This window comes from Manis javanica, chromosome 1 (genome assembly GCF_040802235.1).
Source record: "Manis javanica isolate MJ-LG chromosome 1, MJ_LKY, whole genome shotgun sequence".
NCBI lineage: Eukaryota > Metazoa > Chordata > Mammalia > Pholidota > Manidae > Manis > Manis javanica.
In genome coordinates this window covers 114,309,455-114,324,915 of record NC_133156.1, presented here as the reverse complement: position 1 = coordinate 114,324,915, position 15,461 = coordinate 114,309,455, and the positions used below count along the sequence as shown (strand labels likewise).

Sequence of the window (15,461 nt, the reverse complement as noted above, 5' to 3'; positions counted from 1 at the left end):
TGTCATTTCAACAATCTTCAGAGCATCTTCACGAGGAATAGAGTTCACCTCAAGAAACCATTTTCTTTGCTCATCTGTAAGAAGCAACTCCTTATCCATTCAAGTTTGATCATGAGATTGCAGCATTTCACTCATATCTTCAGGCTCCACTTCTAATTTTAGTTCTCTTGTTATTTTACCACATCTACAGTTACTTCCTCCATTGAAATCTTGAATCCCTCAAAGTCATCCATGAGAATTGGAATCAACTTCTTCCAACCTCTTGTTAATGTTGATATTTTGACCTCTTCCCATGAATTATGAATGTTCTTAATAGTATCTAGAATGGTGAATCCTTTCCAGAAGGTTTTGAATTTATCTTGACCAAATCTGTCAGAGGAACATCTATGGTAGCTATAACCTTACAAATGTACTTCCTAATAATAAAACTTTAAAGTCACAATTACTCCTTGATCCATGAATCCAGCAGAATGGATGTTGCATTAGCAGGCCTGAAAACAGTATCAATCTGTACATCTTCATCAGAGGTCTTGGGTGACTAGGTGCACTGTCAATAATAAGCAGTCATATTTTAAAAGGAATCTTTTTTTCTGAGCTGTAAGTCTCAACAGAAGGCTTTACAAGTTCAGTAAGTTATGTTGTGAAGTGAACTGCCATAATCCAGACTTCAGTTTTCCATTTACAGAGCACAGGCAGAGTATATTTGTCAAAATTTTTTAAGGACCCTGGGATTTGGGGAATGGTAAATGAGCACTGGCTTCAACTTAAAGTCACCAACTACATTAGCCCTTAACAAGAGAGTCAGCCTGTTCTTTGAGGCTTTGAAGCCAAGCAATAACATCTTCTCTCTAACTATAAAAGTTCTAGATGGCATCTTCTTCAAATAGAAGGCTCTTTATATTGAAACTCTGCTGTTAAGTGTATCCACCTTCATTAATCATCTTAGCTAGATATTCTCGATAAATTGTTGCACCGTCTCCATCACCACTTGCCGCTTTATCTTCCACTTTCATGTCACGCAGACGGCTTCTTTCTTTAAACTTCAAGAACCAACCTCTGCTAGCTTGCAACTTTTCCTGTGCAGCTTCCTCACCTCTCTTAGCCTTCAGAATTAAAGAGAGCTAAGGCCTTGCTCTGGATTAGGCTCTGGCTTAAGGAAATGTGACTGGTTTGACCTTCTATACACACTACTAAAACCTTCTCCATATCAGCAATAAGGCTGTTTCACTTTCTTATCATTCGCGTGTTTACTGGAGTAACAATTTTAATTTCCTTCAGCACTTTCTTTGCATTCACACTTTGGCTAACTGGTACAAGAGGCCTGGCTTTCAGCCTATCTTGGCTTTTGACATGCCTTCTTCATGCAGCTTAATCAATTCTAGCTTTTGATGTAAAGTGGGAGACATGTGACTCTTCGTTTCACCTGAACACTTACAGGCCATTGTAGGGTTATCAACTGGCCTGCTTTCAATATTGCTGCATCTCAGGGAAAAGGGAAGCCCGAGGAGAGGGAAACAGATGGGGAACAGCCAGTTGGTGGAGCAATCAGAACATGGGCAACATATATCAATTAATTTCACCATTTTCTATGGGTATGGTTCATGGCACCCTCAAAACAGTTAAAATAGTAACCTCGAAGACCACTGATTACAGATCACCATAAGAAATACAATAATGAAAAAGTCTGGAATATTTCAAGAATCACCAAAATGTGATACAGACATAAGGACAGCAATGCTGTTGCAACAATGGCACCAACAGACTTGCTTGGTGCAGGGTCCTCACAGAGCGTTTGTAAAAAACATACTATCTTAAAGCACAACAAAGCCAAGCATGATAAAATAAGGTATGCATGCCTGTACTTATCGTTTAGGTTCATGGGGACAGTTTTGCCAAAAATGTTGTCCATGGTGTTTCTGGTTTTGCTGTCTATTTGCTCTGGTTATTATGTGCAAAAACTAAGCTACCACTATTTTCTCAGACTGAAGTTACCTTTCTTCTTTTGAAAATTATGTCAACTTTAATTTTCATGAATTAACATCTTCGATTATCCTTTCCATTAACTTTACACAAGGACTAGTTTACTAGTGTTGCTTAGAAAATTTTTGCTTGGCACGATTTTTCTTTAGGTTTAGTGAGCATAGTTAAAAAACCTACTTACCACAGAGTTAAATTCAAAATTAATTCCCTATTACTTTATTAATTATACCTATAAAGACAGTGTGAATTGTCCATCTCTATACAATAGGGCTTGAAATGACATGTGTGCACTGTTATACCAAGACAGCCCAATTTGGCAAAGGCAAAAAAAAAAAAAAGATGAAAGATACAAGAAAGAAATGTCATTCGTTCTTAGTCATTACCCAAAGAAATGTATTTTCAACTCTGTTTTCATGATGATAGCATTGATTCCAAAGGCAGTGACATTTAAATGCTTTTAGAGGGCTGTAAAACAAAGGCCATCCCAAGATATCCATAATATATGTTCCCAATTTTTTAAAGCTAAATTAAAATATTACATTTTATGCAGGAAATACAGGGGAAAAGACCATCTATTAGTTGGAAATCGAGTATAAAAACCAAGACTGAGCATAATGTTGCTAAGTTCCTTCATTCATATTTAATGAGTGCCTACTTTATGCCATGCATGGGTACAGCTCTCAGAATACAGTGGTTAAAATATTTTTAAACCCTCACTATAACTGAGGCTTAATTATAGATAATGGGAGACAATAATCAAATTACATAAAATATTTAGCAAAATAAATTATGTTAAGTTCAATGAAGAAATGGTGGGGCTAGGAGTTTAAGTCAAGCTTGAAATTTTACTCAGGTTATATCTTTTATGACAACTATTATAGGGATCATTCTTGCACGTATTTGCAAACATGTCAAATATTTTCTGTAAGATAATTTACTAGCCCACACATTTTTCAATAACCCTATGACCTTCAGAGAGGTTCAAACAATTGACATAGTCTTTGGAGTTATACGTTGGAAAGCTCTCCCCCATAGCAATATTATTAAATAATTCACTAAATTTTCTAGGAACTCTGAGTTCAGTTATTTTTAGCTTTTATAAATTTAAACATATTTAGATTTAATTTTCTTGCAAACTGATAAGAATAGATCTTACTCAGTTATTTCAGTTGATTAACACTATTGTATAACTCATCTTTTGTATTAATTTGAATCTGGGTAAATAGTTCATATTTTTGTTTCAGTAATCAGTAATGTTTTTTCTCTTGTACATTCTCAATCATAGCTGTTAATAAGTAAGAAAGATACTGATGTATTTTAAAATGTTTATCTTATAATCACCCATCTTACTGAACTTTAAAGTTAATTTTATCATTTATCAGTTGGTTCAATCATCTTTTTAAGGCAAGGTAAACATCATTTGCAAAAAATAAGTTAATTTATTATTAACTTATAATAAATTAACTCACCCAAGATATATTTCTAGCTATAACTTTGTGCCTTATTGTACTGACTGACCCTTCCAGACAAAGCTCTATTCAGTTCCAGAGGACCAGGTAAAACCTCAAAACTCAACTACCTAATTGACTGGGAATTCTCTCTCTCTCTCAAGGCCAGGTCTTTCTGGCTTCAATTCTAATTCTTAAGTGGCTTGTCCAAACAAAACACTATTCCTGTTATCTTCTATACATTGTTTTTAGTACCATACTTCTGTTTACAAATATTAGAAAGCTCATGAATTCTTAACTTGGAATTCAGAAACAGATGTGCTCGCAGGGAACATAAACCTCCCAAAATCACAGACAAAATTTCGTGAATATATGCACTTTTCCAGGGTAGAGGGTCTACTACAGCTTTCATTTAATTCTCATTCTATGAGCCTGGAAGTCTAAGACTTACTAACATGACTAGATAGCCATGAATGATCAGTATAATTAATAATTACAGCTAACAGAATTCTGGGGTTATTATAATTGTTCAGTACACATACAACCATAACTAGGTGCTTTTGGCATATATTTCTGCTATCTTATATGTTGAAAAAACTACATATGATCCCAGACAACATATATGTCTCTAATCTTCATCATAATTCACTAACAGGGCTATTCAAGACAAATACCAAATCTACTGCTCAGAACAAAGAATCTTTTAAAAAAATAATCACTTAAACAATGAATAACCTTCTACAGAAAAAAAATAAGAAATCCTCATTCTCCCTATAAGTACTACTCATAAAAGTTTCAATATCCATTTTCTCAGTCTCTGCTTGTATCTCTCAAACAACTAAGATTGTATAAATTTTAATAAGGTATCTTTCTTTTTTAATAGTTTAATAACTAACACACTTTCTACAAGGACAGAAAGTCACATCTGCTCTGAAATGATGTAAAAAAGATTTAAAAATCATTCTTTAATTTGCAATGTTTCTTATATTACATTTCTAAATAACCATTTTTCATAGACTATTAGTGTGACAATAAAAAAGAAAATGAATTAGCAAGTTATCAATCATCCTATTTGGCTCATATATAACATTAAACTGATTTGAAATAAGATCATAAATGGTTTGTGCCATTTTCTGATGAAAATAAACAGGAAGGAATACATGCAACTCAATACCATTAGAGTTATCCTTAAGAGCTATTTTTAAGTCTGGACTACTATAGAATTCTACACCAACTCAGAAGATAATATTGCTATATCTGGAAAATTCTGCAGAGACAGGATGTATCAGAAGTATTCCAATGCTAATTGCCTCATGAGCAAACCTGTCTCACATAGCATACACAAAAACTGCCATTGCACATCAGGGCTTCGGCTGCCCAGACTTCCATGACGATAAGAAAAGAAAACAGACTAGTGTATGATTTACATGGCCCTGCTTTCCAGACACATCTGCTTGGGGAATTCTGAAGATTGTCAAGCATATAGACAATGTTTTCCTTTTTGAAAGAGTTCACACTTCTTAATTCTTTTTCATTTTTACTGTCGTAAGAATAGCTAACACACAGCACTAGGTGCAGAGCATAATTTCCAAATAGTATATATCTAGACACTAAATATCTATATCAATATAAAATGTGTATCTTCCAAACAGTCCCACAAGATACATGTACCATTTTCCTTGTTTTGTAATTGAGAAAACTGAGGCCCAGATACTAAAGTGGCAGGTGATGGGATTCTAACTTAAACAGTCTGGCTCCAGAGTCTGTTTTCTTAACAAAACTGTTACTTCAAAACATACCCATAGTCTTTTTTTTTTTAAGCAGAAAAGTATTATAAGGATTATAAGAAGAATATAGCCCATTCTTTTGACTGAACACACCTACCTTCCTAATTCAAACATCCTAATAGGTTGACATTTAATTCATACTTCAAAAAGAAATTGATATATCACCTTTAAACCCTGGTAATTTCCAATTATGGCAGATGAGTATCTGGCTTTCTTACAACACTGAACCCTCTTTAACCTTTCTTTAGCCCTCCCAGAATAACTGGGCCATAATCTTTGCGTCAATCAATCAATCTTGTTAACATTATTATGAACAAGTATTACTCATTGCTGAGCCAAGCAAAGAATTTCCCTTCTTTATACCCCTTCACATTATTCCGGAGTTGATAAAGGTCTTTTCTTTATTTACTTGTATTCAATGTACCTACAGGTATTTATATAAAATTCATAGATACCTTGTTTCAAATGTTCTGTGGAACACCTATTAAATATTACTTTTTAAATGCTCATACTCATTTTTTTCCCCCTGAAAGTCTTTCTTCACAGTGCTCTGCTTTCCTGTCTTTGTCTGAACTGTTTCTTCAAGGCCAGCTGCCAAGGAGTACGCCTGATTTTCAAGGTTCTCCTGGGTTAGATCCCATATCTCATTCTCTAAGTTTTCACATCATTTAGTGTGATTTCCCGTTTTGCTGGAGAACAATATCCAGTCACTTTCTAAGAAAGGATACATGGGTAGTTAACATTAGAGTCTTAAATTCTGAATGTCGTTATTTAATGTTCATATTATGGCAAGATACACGATTCTTTCAGAAATCACTTTCTCTCAGAATTTTGTAGAATTGGTTGCACTGTCTTTTAGCTTGCCGTATTTTCCCCACTTCATATCTAAGTCTCTCTTTAGGAAGACTCAGTACTTTTTTTCTAATTCACTGGTGTCCTGACACTTCTGTGTGATGACCCTTGCTGGGGTCTTTTTCTTTCTCAGTGCTAAGCACTCTGAGTTTCTCAGAAAACACATTTCACTCCCTATCTGGAAAATTTGTTTAAAATGTCTCTGTTAATTCCATATGTCCATTTTTACACTTTGTTCTCATTCTGGAATGCCTTTTATAGATTTTAATCTTATGAATTAGCCTTTATATTATTCATATTTTCTATTCTTTTTTTTTCTTTTTGCCCTAATTTGGCAAGGTTTCCTAATTTTTATGTGACACCTTATTACATCCAAGTGCTCTTTTTTATTCTCTGGGTACTCTTTTCATAGCATATTGCTCTTACATTGCATAGATAAAATATCTTCCTGAAGATATCATTTATAGAGTAATTTTTTAAATGTAGTTTTCCCTTATCCCAAATGCTTCTCTGTCCTATGTACTTTGTTTTTTGTCTTTTATGATAGAGACTTGTCTCAAAAGTCTCATAATCTTTTTGCTTTCAGATCCATTAGACAGTAGAATACCAAAATAAAATTACAGTCTCTTTGTACATATGTGAGGCTTTTTGCAAGATTTTAGGTAATAAATAAGAATTTTTACTTGAAGACTTTGAAATGTCTCCCATTGGAGGTATTTTTCTCCAGTTTCCTGCCTGCAGAGAAATGACCAGTCTTCATGCATTCTAAATTTTAGGATTGAGAGTTCAGTACTCACTAAGGAGACCTAATTTAATCCTACTGATTTCAGTTTGTCTTTCCCGAAAATAATTAAACTGCTACCTTCATGTCCTGAACATTTTTGGGGTTGAATGAAGAAGGATCGTGGAAGTAGAATAACTTCCCCATTCACTATTTGTTCTCTGCTTTCTCTTCTTTCCTCTAGTTGTCTATCTGTGTGCTTGTCATATTATTTTGAAGTGGTTTCAAGAGGGAGAAGGAATAAATTATTAGGTTTAATCTGTAATGTTTCTCTGCAGATTTGGAGCAATATTTATACCAGTAATTTTATTTCTTTTTAGGTAAAACAGTTGGAAAGAGAGGATTAAGATTCATAAAAGCTGAATTCCTGGCCGAGTTCTTACTATCTATCTATGTTACCATATCATGCTGCTTAACCTTCCTGTAATTTCTCTTAGTCATCTGCACATTGGGTAGGAAAATATAATAGTTGGGACACACCGACAGGTGGCAGCAAGAAAGGTATGCCAGAAATTGCTGTAGAGAAAGAAAGAGCTTTCTTTCTCTGGATTTATTAATTCTAAGAGTAAATGTGTACATGGTCAGAGACTAATCCTTTGTCCATTCACTCAATAATATTTGTTTAAAGTCTATTATATTGACCCAGCAACTTTACTTCTCAGATATATGAAAATACATTTCTGCACAAAAAAATTGTACAAGAATGTTTCCATCAGCATATTCACAATGACCAAAAGGTAGAAGACTCCAGATGTCCATCAACTGATGGATGGATAAATTAAAATTGGTATATCCACATAATGGTATAGTATTCAGCAAAAAATGGAATAAAGTACTGAAACATGCTACAACATGAACGAAACTTGGAAACACTGTGCTAAGTGAAAGAAGTCAATGAAAGACTACATGTTGTATGATTCCACTGACATGCAATGTCCAGAATAAAACAAAATTCATAGAGACAGAAAGTAGATTAGTGGTTGCTTAGAACTGCTGGGGGAGGGAATGGGAAGGTAAAAATGAATTCTAATGCATATAGGACTCCCTGTGAGGGTGATAACATTCTTTAAAAATTGATTTTGGTAATGGTTTCATGATTCTGTGAACATATTAGAAAACATTCATACAATTTAAATGAGTAAATTGCATGGTATGTAACTTATAGCTCAAAAATGCTGTTAAAAGTAAAGCATTTGAGAAAGCTTAACAGGAAAAAAAAGTCTATTATGTGCACATTAAAAATAGAAAATTCAATAACATTGATAAGGTCATGGAGCTTAAATTTTAGTGGAAGAACATACATAAACATGTAATTCGAAATTCTGATGAACAAGAAGCCCAGATGTAAAATAAAATGAAGAGGGGAAGTGCTAAGGGTGTCACTATGATTAAACTAAAATTCCAAAGTAGGAAAAACCAGCTATGATGCAGAATAATGAAAAGTGAAAAGAAAATGCCAGGCAGTGGGGTTAAATGTCAGATTAAAATCTCTTGGCAAGAGAGAACTCAGCTTGTTCTAGCAGGTGAAAATTACACAAATGGCTGGAAAACAGTAAGAGCGTGAGTGGTGCATGATGAGGTATTTTCTATAGGCTGAAGTTATGCAAGGTTCTGTAGCTCATGGAAGGTCTGTTAAATGTATTCCAAGAGTAATGGGAAGCTTCGAAAGCATTTTAAGCAGCATCACAACAGTATTAGACATTAGATAACATTATTTGCTTTTTAAGATCACTCTTGCCACTCTATGAAGAACAGAGGACAGTTTTGACTTTCTGTCCTAAATCTGCCTGTGCATCTCTAAACAGAAATAACATTGCAGAATCTACATCACTCTTATAATTTTAAGAAGTGTCTCAACTGGTGGCAGTATTAATTGGTAAAACCAATATACAGAGAATCTCTTTAAAGTTTATAGCCAGTAATTCTATCCCTTGAACTCTGCCCAGAATATAATGAAGAGTAATACACAAAGAAGTTTGCTGCAGCACTATTCATAACACTGAAATATTGGAAAGAAAGTTGAATGTACAAAATGTAAATAGTTGCTAACCCTGTGTGTGTAACCAGCCTTACTTATTTAGAGTTATAGCTAATGCCTTGAAAATAAAAATGGTTATATATAAATAAAGCTGTCAAATTTTAAATATAGGGCTTGTGTAATTTTGCTATTTTGCTTTAACTGGATCATCAGTTATTAGATGAAACAATCAAAAACTATTATGGGGAAATGAACTAAAAAACTTGAAAGGGGTCAAGAAATGAATTTTGTCACTCAAACTTGGGTGAAATGTGTAAGATAAATGGAAACCCAAACATAACCAACGTCGATATATGCTTATGCTTATGTGTCCATAATCATATACAGATGTGTCTTGAATAGTTCCTGTCACATATCCTCAAGACACACACACACACACACACACACACACAGAATTAACAGATGCACAAGGAAGCTATGTCCCCTGATTTCTTTTTCAGGCAAAATAACAGTAAGTTATACATCATGATGCCTTCACAAAGAAAATTATTTTTAGAAGAGAGTACTTGGAGTAAGTGAATGTAGTCTTCTTTCCTAGTGCATGCAGATGTTTTTCTTCATTAATCACTACCTCTGCCCTAAGATACATGGTGTCAGCCTAATTCATAGTTTTCTACTTCTTTACACAAAAGGGTAAAAAGAAATTTCATCACAGGTGCTGAAAATGTTCAGTACACTTCTTACAGTGCTATTGTTTTCCAAAATTTGTATTGCACTTATAAGGAACTCTATTTGATAGTTCTCATCCTGAGCCCATGTTTTGTCTCTAAGTAATAAAGTGAATTACCTACTAAAAATAGACTGGCAAATGCTCACATGAAAATCACATCATACACATTTTGCTTGCCTCATACTCTTGGGACACAGGTTCATTGAGTGGAATAATGCAGAATTACAAATACTATGTAAGTTGCTTTTTGGTGTTGGTGTTGGTGGTATTTGTGGTTTTTAATCACGTAGATATAGTTTAATTAGATTTTCTTCAGTGAGCCTATGATAAGTAACATCATTCCAATGCATTTAAAATTCTTTCAATATTAATCAATATTGAGTTAATAATACAGGTCCACATAATTAATATGAATTGGTAAAAAAAGTTCATCTTCCCAATGACCCTCAATTTATACCAAGTTGATTGGTATAATTTAAAGGGAAAGCTGGTCAGAAAAAAGTGGAAAACATCTTGTAATATTTTAATAGTAAAATATCACTGTAATACTATTAAATGCAATTAAATAGTGAAACATTCAATAAAGTATAGTATAACATTCAATAAAGTATTATACAATAAAGATGTATACTAGGAAAAAGGAACTGAATAAATTCATAACTTCAAATCTTCCAAATAATTTCACTTTAATTGGGTCTCACAATTGCTAGGGCCACCAAGAAAAACTTAATCGAATTCATAAGAAATAAAAAGGTTCACCTAACAGAGAAAAAAAGTAAATTCTTAGGGTTAACTTTGGCTGTGTTGACATGAAAAGCAAATAAAAGGAGCATTGCTGGGAGAGTACAGGGTACATTCAGCTCAAAGATAACATAACAGTAGGCTAATTAGTCCTTAAACCCCAGAAGACTGAATTATTTTCTCCTGAGAAGCTCCTGCAAACAAGGGTTTATTCTCTGTGTAATATGGGTGAACCCTCCCTTCACTACCAAACACATCAGTGACCTCTGACATCAGCACAGTTGTGGATGCACCAGGAGGCAGAGATGGATGGCCAGAAAGGGCAGTATCTTCAGGAAGTGACTCCATCTGTAGTCCTTGTGTACTTAGGATACAGTAAGCTCTTCATGCAGTTATTTACACTAACTGATGAAAAGCAGTGGACAAAGTAACAAATCTAGATATTAAAATATCCTCCCTTACCAGTGGCAAGATGTTGGCTGACAATATATATGGAATAAGAGCATCATTTCTGAAAGAGCCCTTATGTAAGCATGCTCCAGCAAAATAATGTCAGAATCACTGAAATGGCAAACAGTCTGGTGATAAAGTCCTACAAGGTATATTTCTTGCATGATAAAAATCCACAGAAGTACTCTACATTATTCTTTCAATCCATTTACATGATTATATCATGACCATGGATTGGCTGTGAAAGCACAATGCTTGGCCAGTGTCTCTTTTGTATAAAATAAATTAAAATTAAAATTTCAGCTAATAAATATATAATCACTGTTAGTAATCTCAAAAAACATCATATTTAACCTCCACATTAAATAGTTTTGTGTGTGTACACAGGTAAACTCAGTAAGACTGAGACCATGTCTTTACTATGTGACGATCAGTGTAATTTTATTTTTTAAGTAGCTATCTTTATTTTCCCTAGTTTGGATTATTATAAACCATTCTATAAGTAAACACACTAAATTCTCTAGCTCCCACCCAGTTATTTCTGACACTCGGTAGCATTTGACTCTTCTTTAGTCCCTGAAGGTTTCTAACATCATCCTCTCCAGAGAAAGAAGGGAAATACAGCGCCTCTGCCCTACTTCCACCGGAGGTAGGAGAAAACTAGCTGCCAGACACAGCAATAGCACTCTTGGGCCCTGGCGGGTGGAAGAGGCACCTAGCTAGCTCTCCCAGAGTCTCAGTGGGAGCACAACTCTGTCGCCTAAGGGAAGTAGGAAGGAAGCCACCTTAGAAATCTTCCTGAGAAGGAATACCAGATCATTAGCTATGGTATTAAAGTCCTGACCTGCTCTGGAGTAGCAGACTCACGCTACACTCAGCAGTGTGGGGCTGACCAAAGAGCAGACAGAGTAAACTTCCCTGGCCATGCAAAAGCTTATGAAAATGCCAAGGAAAAAACCCTCTGGGTATCTTTACTTCTAGTATTGCTCTCCCCTCCATGGAAATTTATTCATAAGTGCCACTTTCTCAGTCGCTAAATTATTGCTGTTCATAAGTTGGGCATTACAGGAATCAGCAAAAAAACCCTTAAAGTGTCTTCTTAAGGGAAGTACCTGAGGTGAACAGATCATGACCATAACATTTCTGTTTTGTTGGAGATTAGTCTCATATTGCTTTTCCTTTAGAAAAGGAAAAGATACTGCCAGAAGTTTGTCTTTCTTATCTTTGCTTTTTTCATTACATTATCCTGATATGTAATAGGTTTTGAGAAATCTTACATTAGCATTGAGATATGAAAACATTAATTACACATCTAAGTGTTTTAATGTATGCAAATAGGTATTTATGAGATTATTGCCTTTGTTTTAGAAAATCATGTATATTGTAATTATGACTTTGAAAATCTATTTTTTTCAGATACTTTCCACTTAAAAACTGAAATTATGGTAAGAGTTTATGTCTGTCATTTTCTTCTTCTAATTATATCAAATATTCCAAAATACTTTACACTGGAGTTTGAATATTAGCTCACTTTTCAACCATCTTCCATTTCTTTGAAATAAATAAGAAAGTTGAACCATCATCTGAATTCAATTTCTTCCTTTTAATTAATAACAATGTTTTTGTTTTTTAAAGAGAGATATAGTCTTATATGATTTATGGAAAAATTTAAAGGATATTTAATTTCATGAATTTCATTCATTCGAAAGATTTTGGCACACTATTCCAATTCCGGAAGGTGGCCCTATGTTTTTGTCCAGTATGTGGTGGAAGTTCAATTACTTGACATATGCCACCATTTTGAAGACTGTAGACTCTTTCCATATTGTTCAAGAAATAAAAGTATCTTATGTAATTATTTAATTGGGTGTGAAATTAAATAAACAAGGATTAGTGTTTTATTTGCATGTGAATATTGAACCTCATATTTCTAGAAAGACCATACTTACTTTTGTTACTAAGAATGAAGGCTGTTTCCATGCAAAGTTTTTTCATGAAAAAAATGTAATATGTATTGCAACATATTCCCAGTGAGGGCTGAGGGACAGGTAGTATTCTACATTTGATTTCAATCTTTAAAATTCTAGAGAACATGACAATCTTATATACCCTAGATACCTTAGAACAAGGTCATTTATAAGTTTGCTTCTATAAGTGACTTTCTAATGGAGGAAACAAGCTAGATTATTTAGTAAAAAGTTTTAATAGGAACATTCTTTCAAACCCAATTGTGTAGGCTACATATGTCATTGGGTTTCTTAGGTCTGCCTTCCTTTGTAATTTCTGTGTTTTTGAAAACAAGAATTAAAATTATGTACTTCCTAAAATCCATTCACTCTATGCATAAATAATACAGGCTATTTATTTCTGAGACAATTTATATTTATCTTAGAGAGGGTAAAGACAGTCACTCTAAGGCCATCTGTGGCAGGAGTATGTGGGTTTTTCAGAACTAACGTTATTCAGCACCGTGGACAGCTCCATTAAGGTAAGGGGTTGGTAGCAATTCTCTAGTTTCTAAACATAACTCAGAATAATGCTACTTTTTACTGCTACATTTGTTGTTTAACAGAAGCCTATGAAAACTGATGGGCTTGCACACATCTTTTCGTCGATTCTTTTTCGAAAGAGTTCATTTAATAAATCCACCCTGATTTTTTTTTTGTTTTTTAATTTTAAATGGAAAACCCAATCTTATTCAGGAGCTTCAGGGGAATGCACGCTTAAAAAAAAAAAAAAAAAGGTCTACTTCACGACCTTCGTTTGATAATCTCTGAACATGCTTATAAGCGAAATACTTGGGTGACAAATAAGATCAGGCAACGTCTTAATCCTCAAGTCAGCTTCCCAAACAGCTGACGGCTCTCTTGCCCTTGTTCCCAAACTGGGATACGGGCAAGAGATTTCTGAAATAGACTTGAAGTCAAGGTCAAGAAAGGAAGTCTGTCTCAGGAAGGGGGCTCTGAAAACGCCCCCTGTCTGTTTCAGGAACTCCAGGCTTCCTGTCACGCTGCTGCCCAACCTGGCAGCGCCGGTACCCCTGAAATCTCAAGTCGGGGACTACCCAAGCGCAAATCACCCTTCCACAGCCTGCTAGCCGCTGCTCTGAGGAAATGCACTGATACCCAGTGCCTGCAGACAGATGAAAAACAGACGAACTCTCCCCAGGGGCGAGGGCGACTGGAACACAAGGACCTGTGAGTGTCTCCAGCCGCCCCGTCCTCTCCTCCTCAACCCCGGGGGCGCCTTTATCCCCTTTGGGAGGGACCCACTTCTTGGGGAAGCAGAGCGAGAAAGGCTGTCACCCCCAAGACGACTTTCTGGCCGCTTCCTTACACTCCCATCTCCGAAGTAAAGTTTCCCTGACACCAACTTAACATCCTCCCCCATCCGCGGGTCAGCGTGGCCTTCTTCCCCCATCTGTCCCCAAAGTTCTCAAGGCAAAAACAGGAGGGCGGCCCCCGCGGTTCCCAGCAACCAAACTCCTGAGGCAAGCCCCCCTCGGTGGGAGCTAGCTGAACGAGCGGAGCCTCGTCTCCCCGAGTGAAAGCCGCCGGCAGCGCCGCCCCCGCGCGCCCGGAGCCCCTCCCTCCGAGCACCCGCGCCCCCTCCCAGGAACCGGGAAGCGCGGTGGGAGGGCGCGCCCGGAAGGGAGGGTCGGGCGGCGCCGCGGGTCCTCACCTGAAATCGCTGTAAGGGTGGATAATCCAGAAGCCTGCAGTTTTAACCCTTTCCTGCTCCTTCTCCACCGCCTTCTGGCTTCCAAACATGCGGAGGGAGAATTTGTTGACCCCGGGCTGCAGCATGGAGGTGAACTGCCTCTGCATGAAGCCGTATTGCCGCCGGGGCCCCTCGGCGTCCTCGAGGCCCCCGGCCGCCTCCTCGCCCCCGCCGCCGTCCGCCTTGAAGCACACGGAGTTGCCGTGCTCCTTCGCGCCGGCCCCGCCACTCCCCGGCGGGGTGCCCAAGCGCTTCTCGGCCGCGGCCGGCCCCGCGCCCGTCGCGGGCGCCTTGGCGGGGAAAACGCTGTGGCCATCGTCCCGGCTGCCGGACGAGGAGTTGGGCTTGCCGCCTCCTTCCATGCCCGCGGCACGGGGCCGACGGCCGCGCGCGCTCCAGACTCGCCGGCCGCCCGGCGCCGGGGGCACGAGGCTGAGGGGCAGGGGCTCGAGCCGGCTGCCCGCGAGCCCGGCTGCCCGTCGCGGCGGCGGCGGCGGCGGCGGCGGCTCCTGCTTCCCGCCCGCGCCGCTGCTCTCTGCGCGCCTCGCTCCCGCCGCCGCCGCTGCCCTCGGCGGCTGCGCTCCGGGCTCCGGCGCGCCTGGTGCTGAAGCTGAGGCTGCCGAGCGAGGCGAGGCTCCACTCAGCCCTCGAGCGCCAGCGCCTCCGCTCGGCTGCCCTCTGCTGGCCGGAAAGGGTCTCTCCCCGCCCGCGCGCCGCACGCTTTCCACTCCTGTTCCACTTAGGCCCAGCGTGACATTGAACTCAGGAGCCCTCGGAGACTTTTATTTGCACATGTTGTGAGCGACTATATGTTTGCACGTGAGAGGAGAGAGAAACAGAGAAAGACTGAGCTGGCAGATGTGTGTTTGTCCAAAATAAATAAACATCTTCAAACTCACTGAGACACTGTCACCCTGAACGCGTTTGAATGGTGGTACAGTTAAGCAAAGGGAAAGAGGCTGGCTCCGCATGGAGAAAATTCACGTGTAAATCG

General features: G+C 37.8%; 1 protein-coding gene across 1 annotated transcript in view; it reads right to left on the bottom strand.

Moving 5' to 3' along the window:
• Positions 1-14,946, bottom strand: part of HCN1 (hyperpolarization activated cyclic nucleotide gated potassium channel 1) — a 534,584-nt gene extending 519,638 nt beyond the window's left edge. Inside the window, exon 1 of the mRNA XM_073236418.1 lies at positions 14,429-14,946. Coding sequence (XP_073092519.1) covers positions 14,429-14,829 — 401 coding nt within the window. The 5' untranslated portion in view covers positions 14,830-14,946. The remainder of the gene's footprint in view (positions 1-14,428) is intronic.
• Between the last annotated feature and the right edge of the window lie 515 nt (positions 14,947-15,461).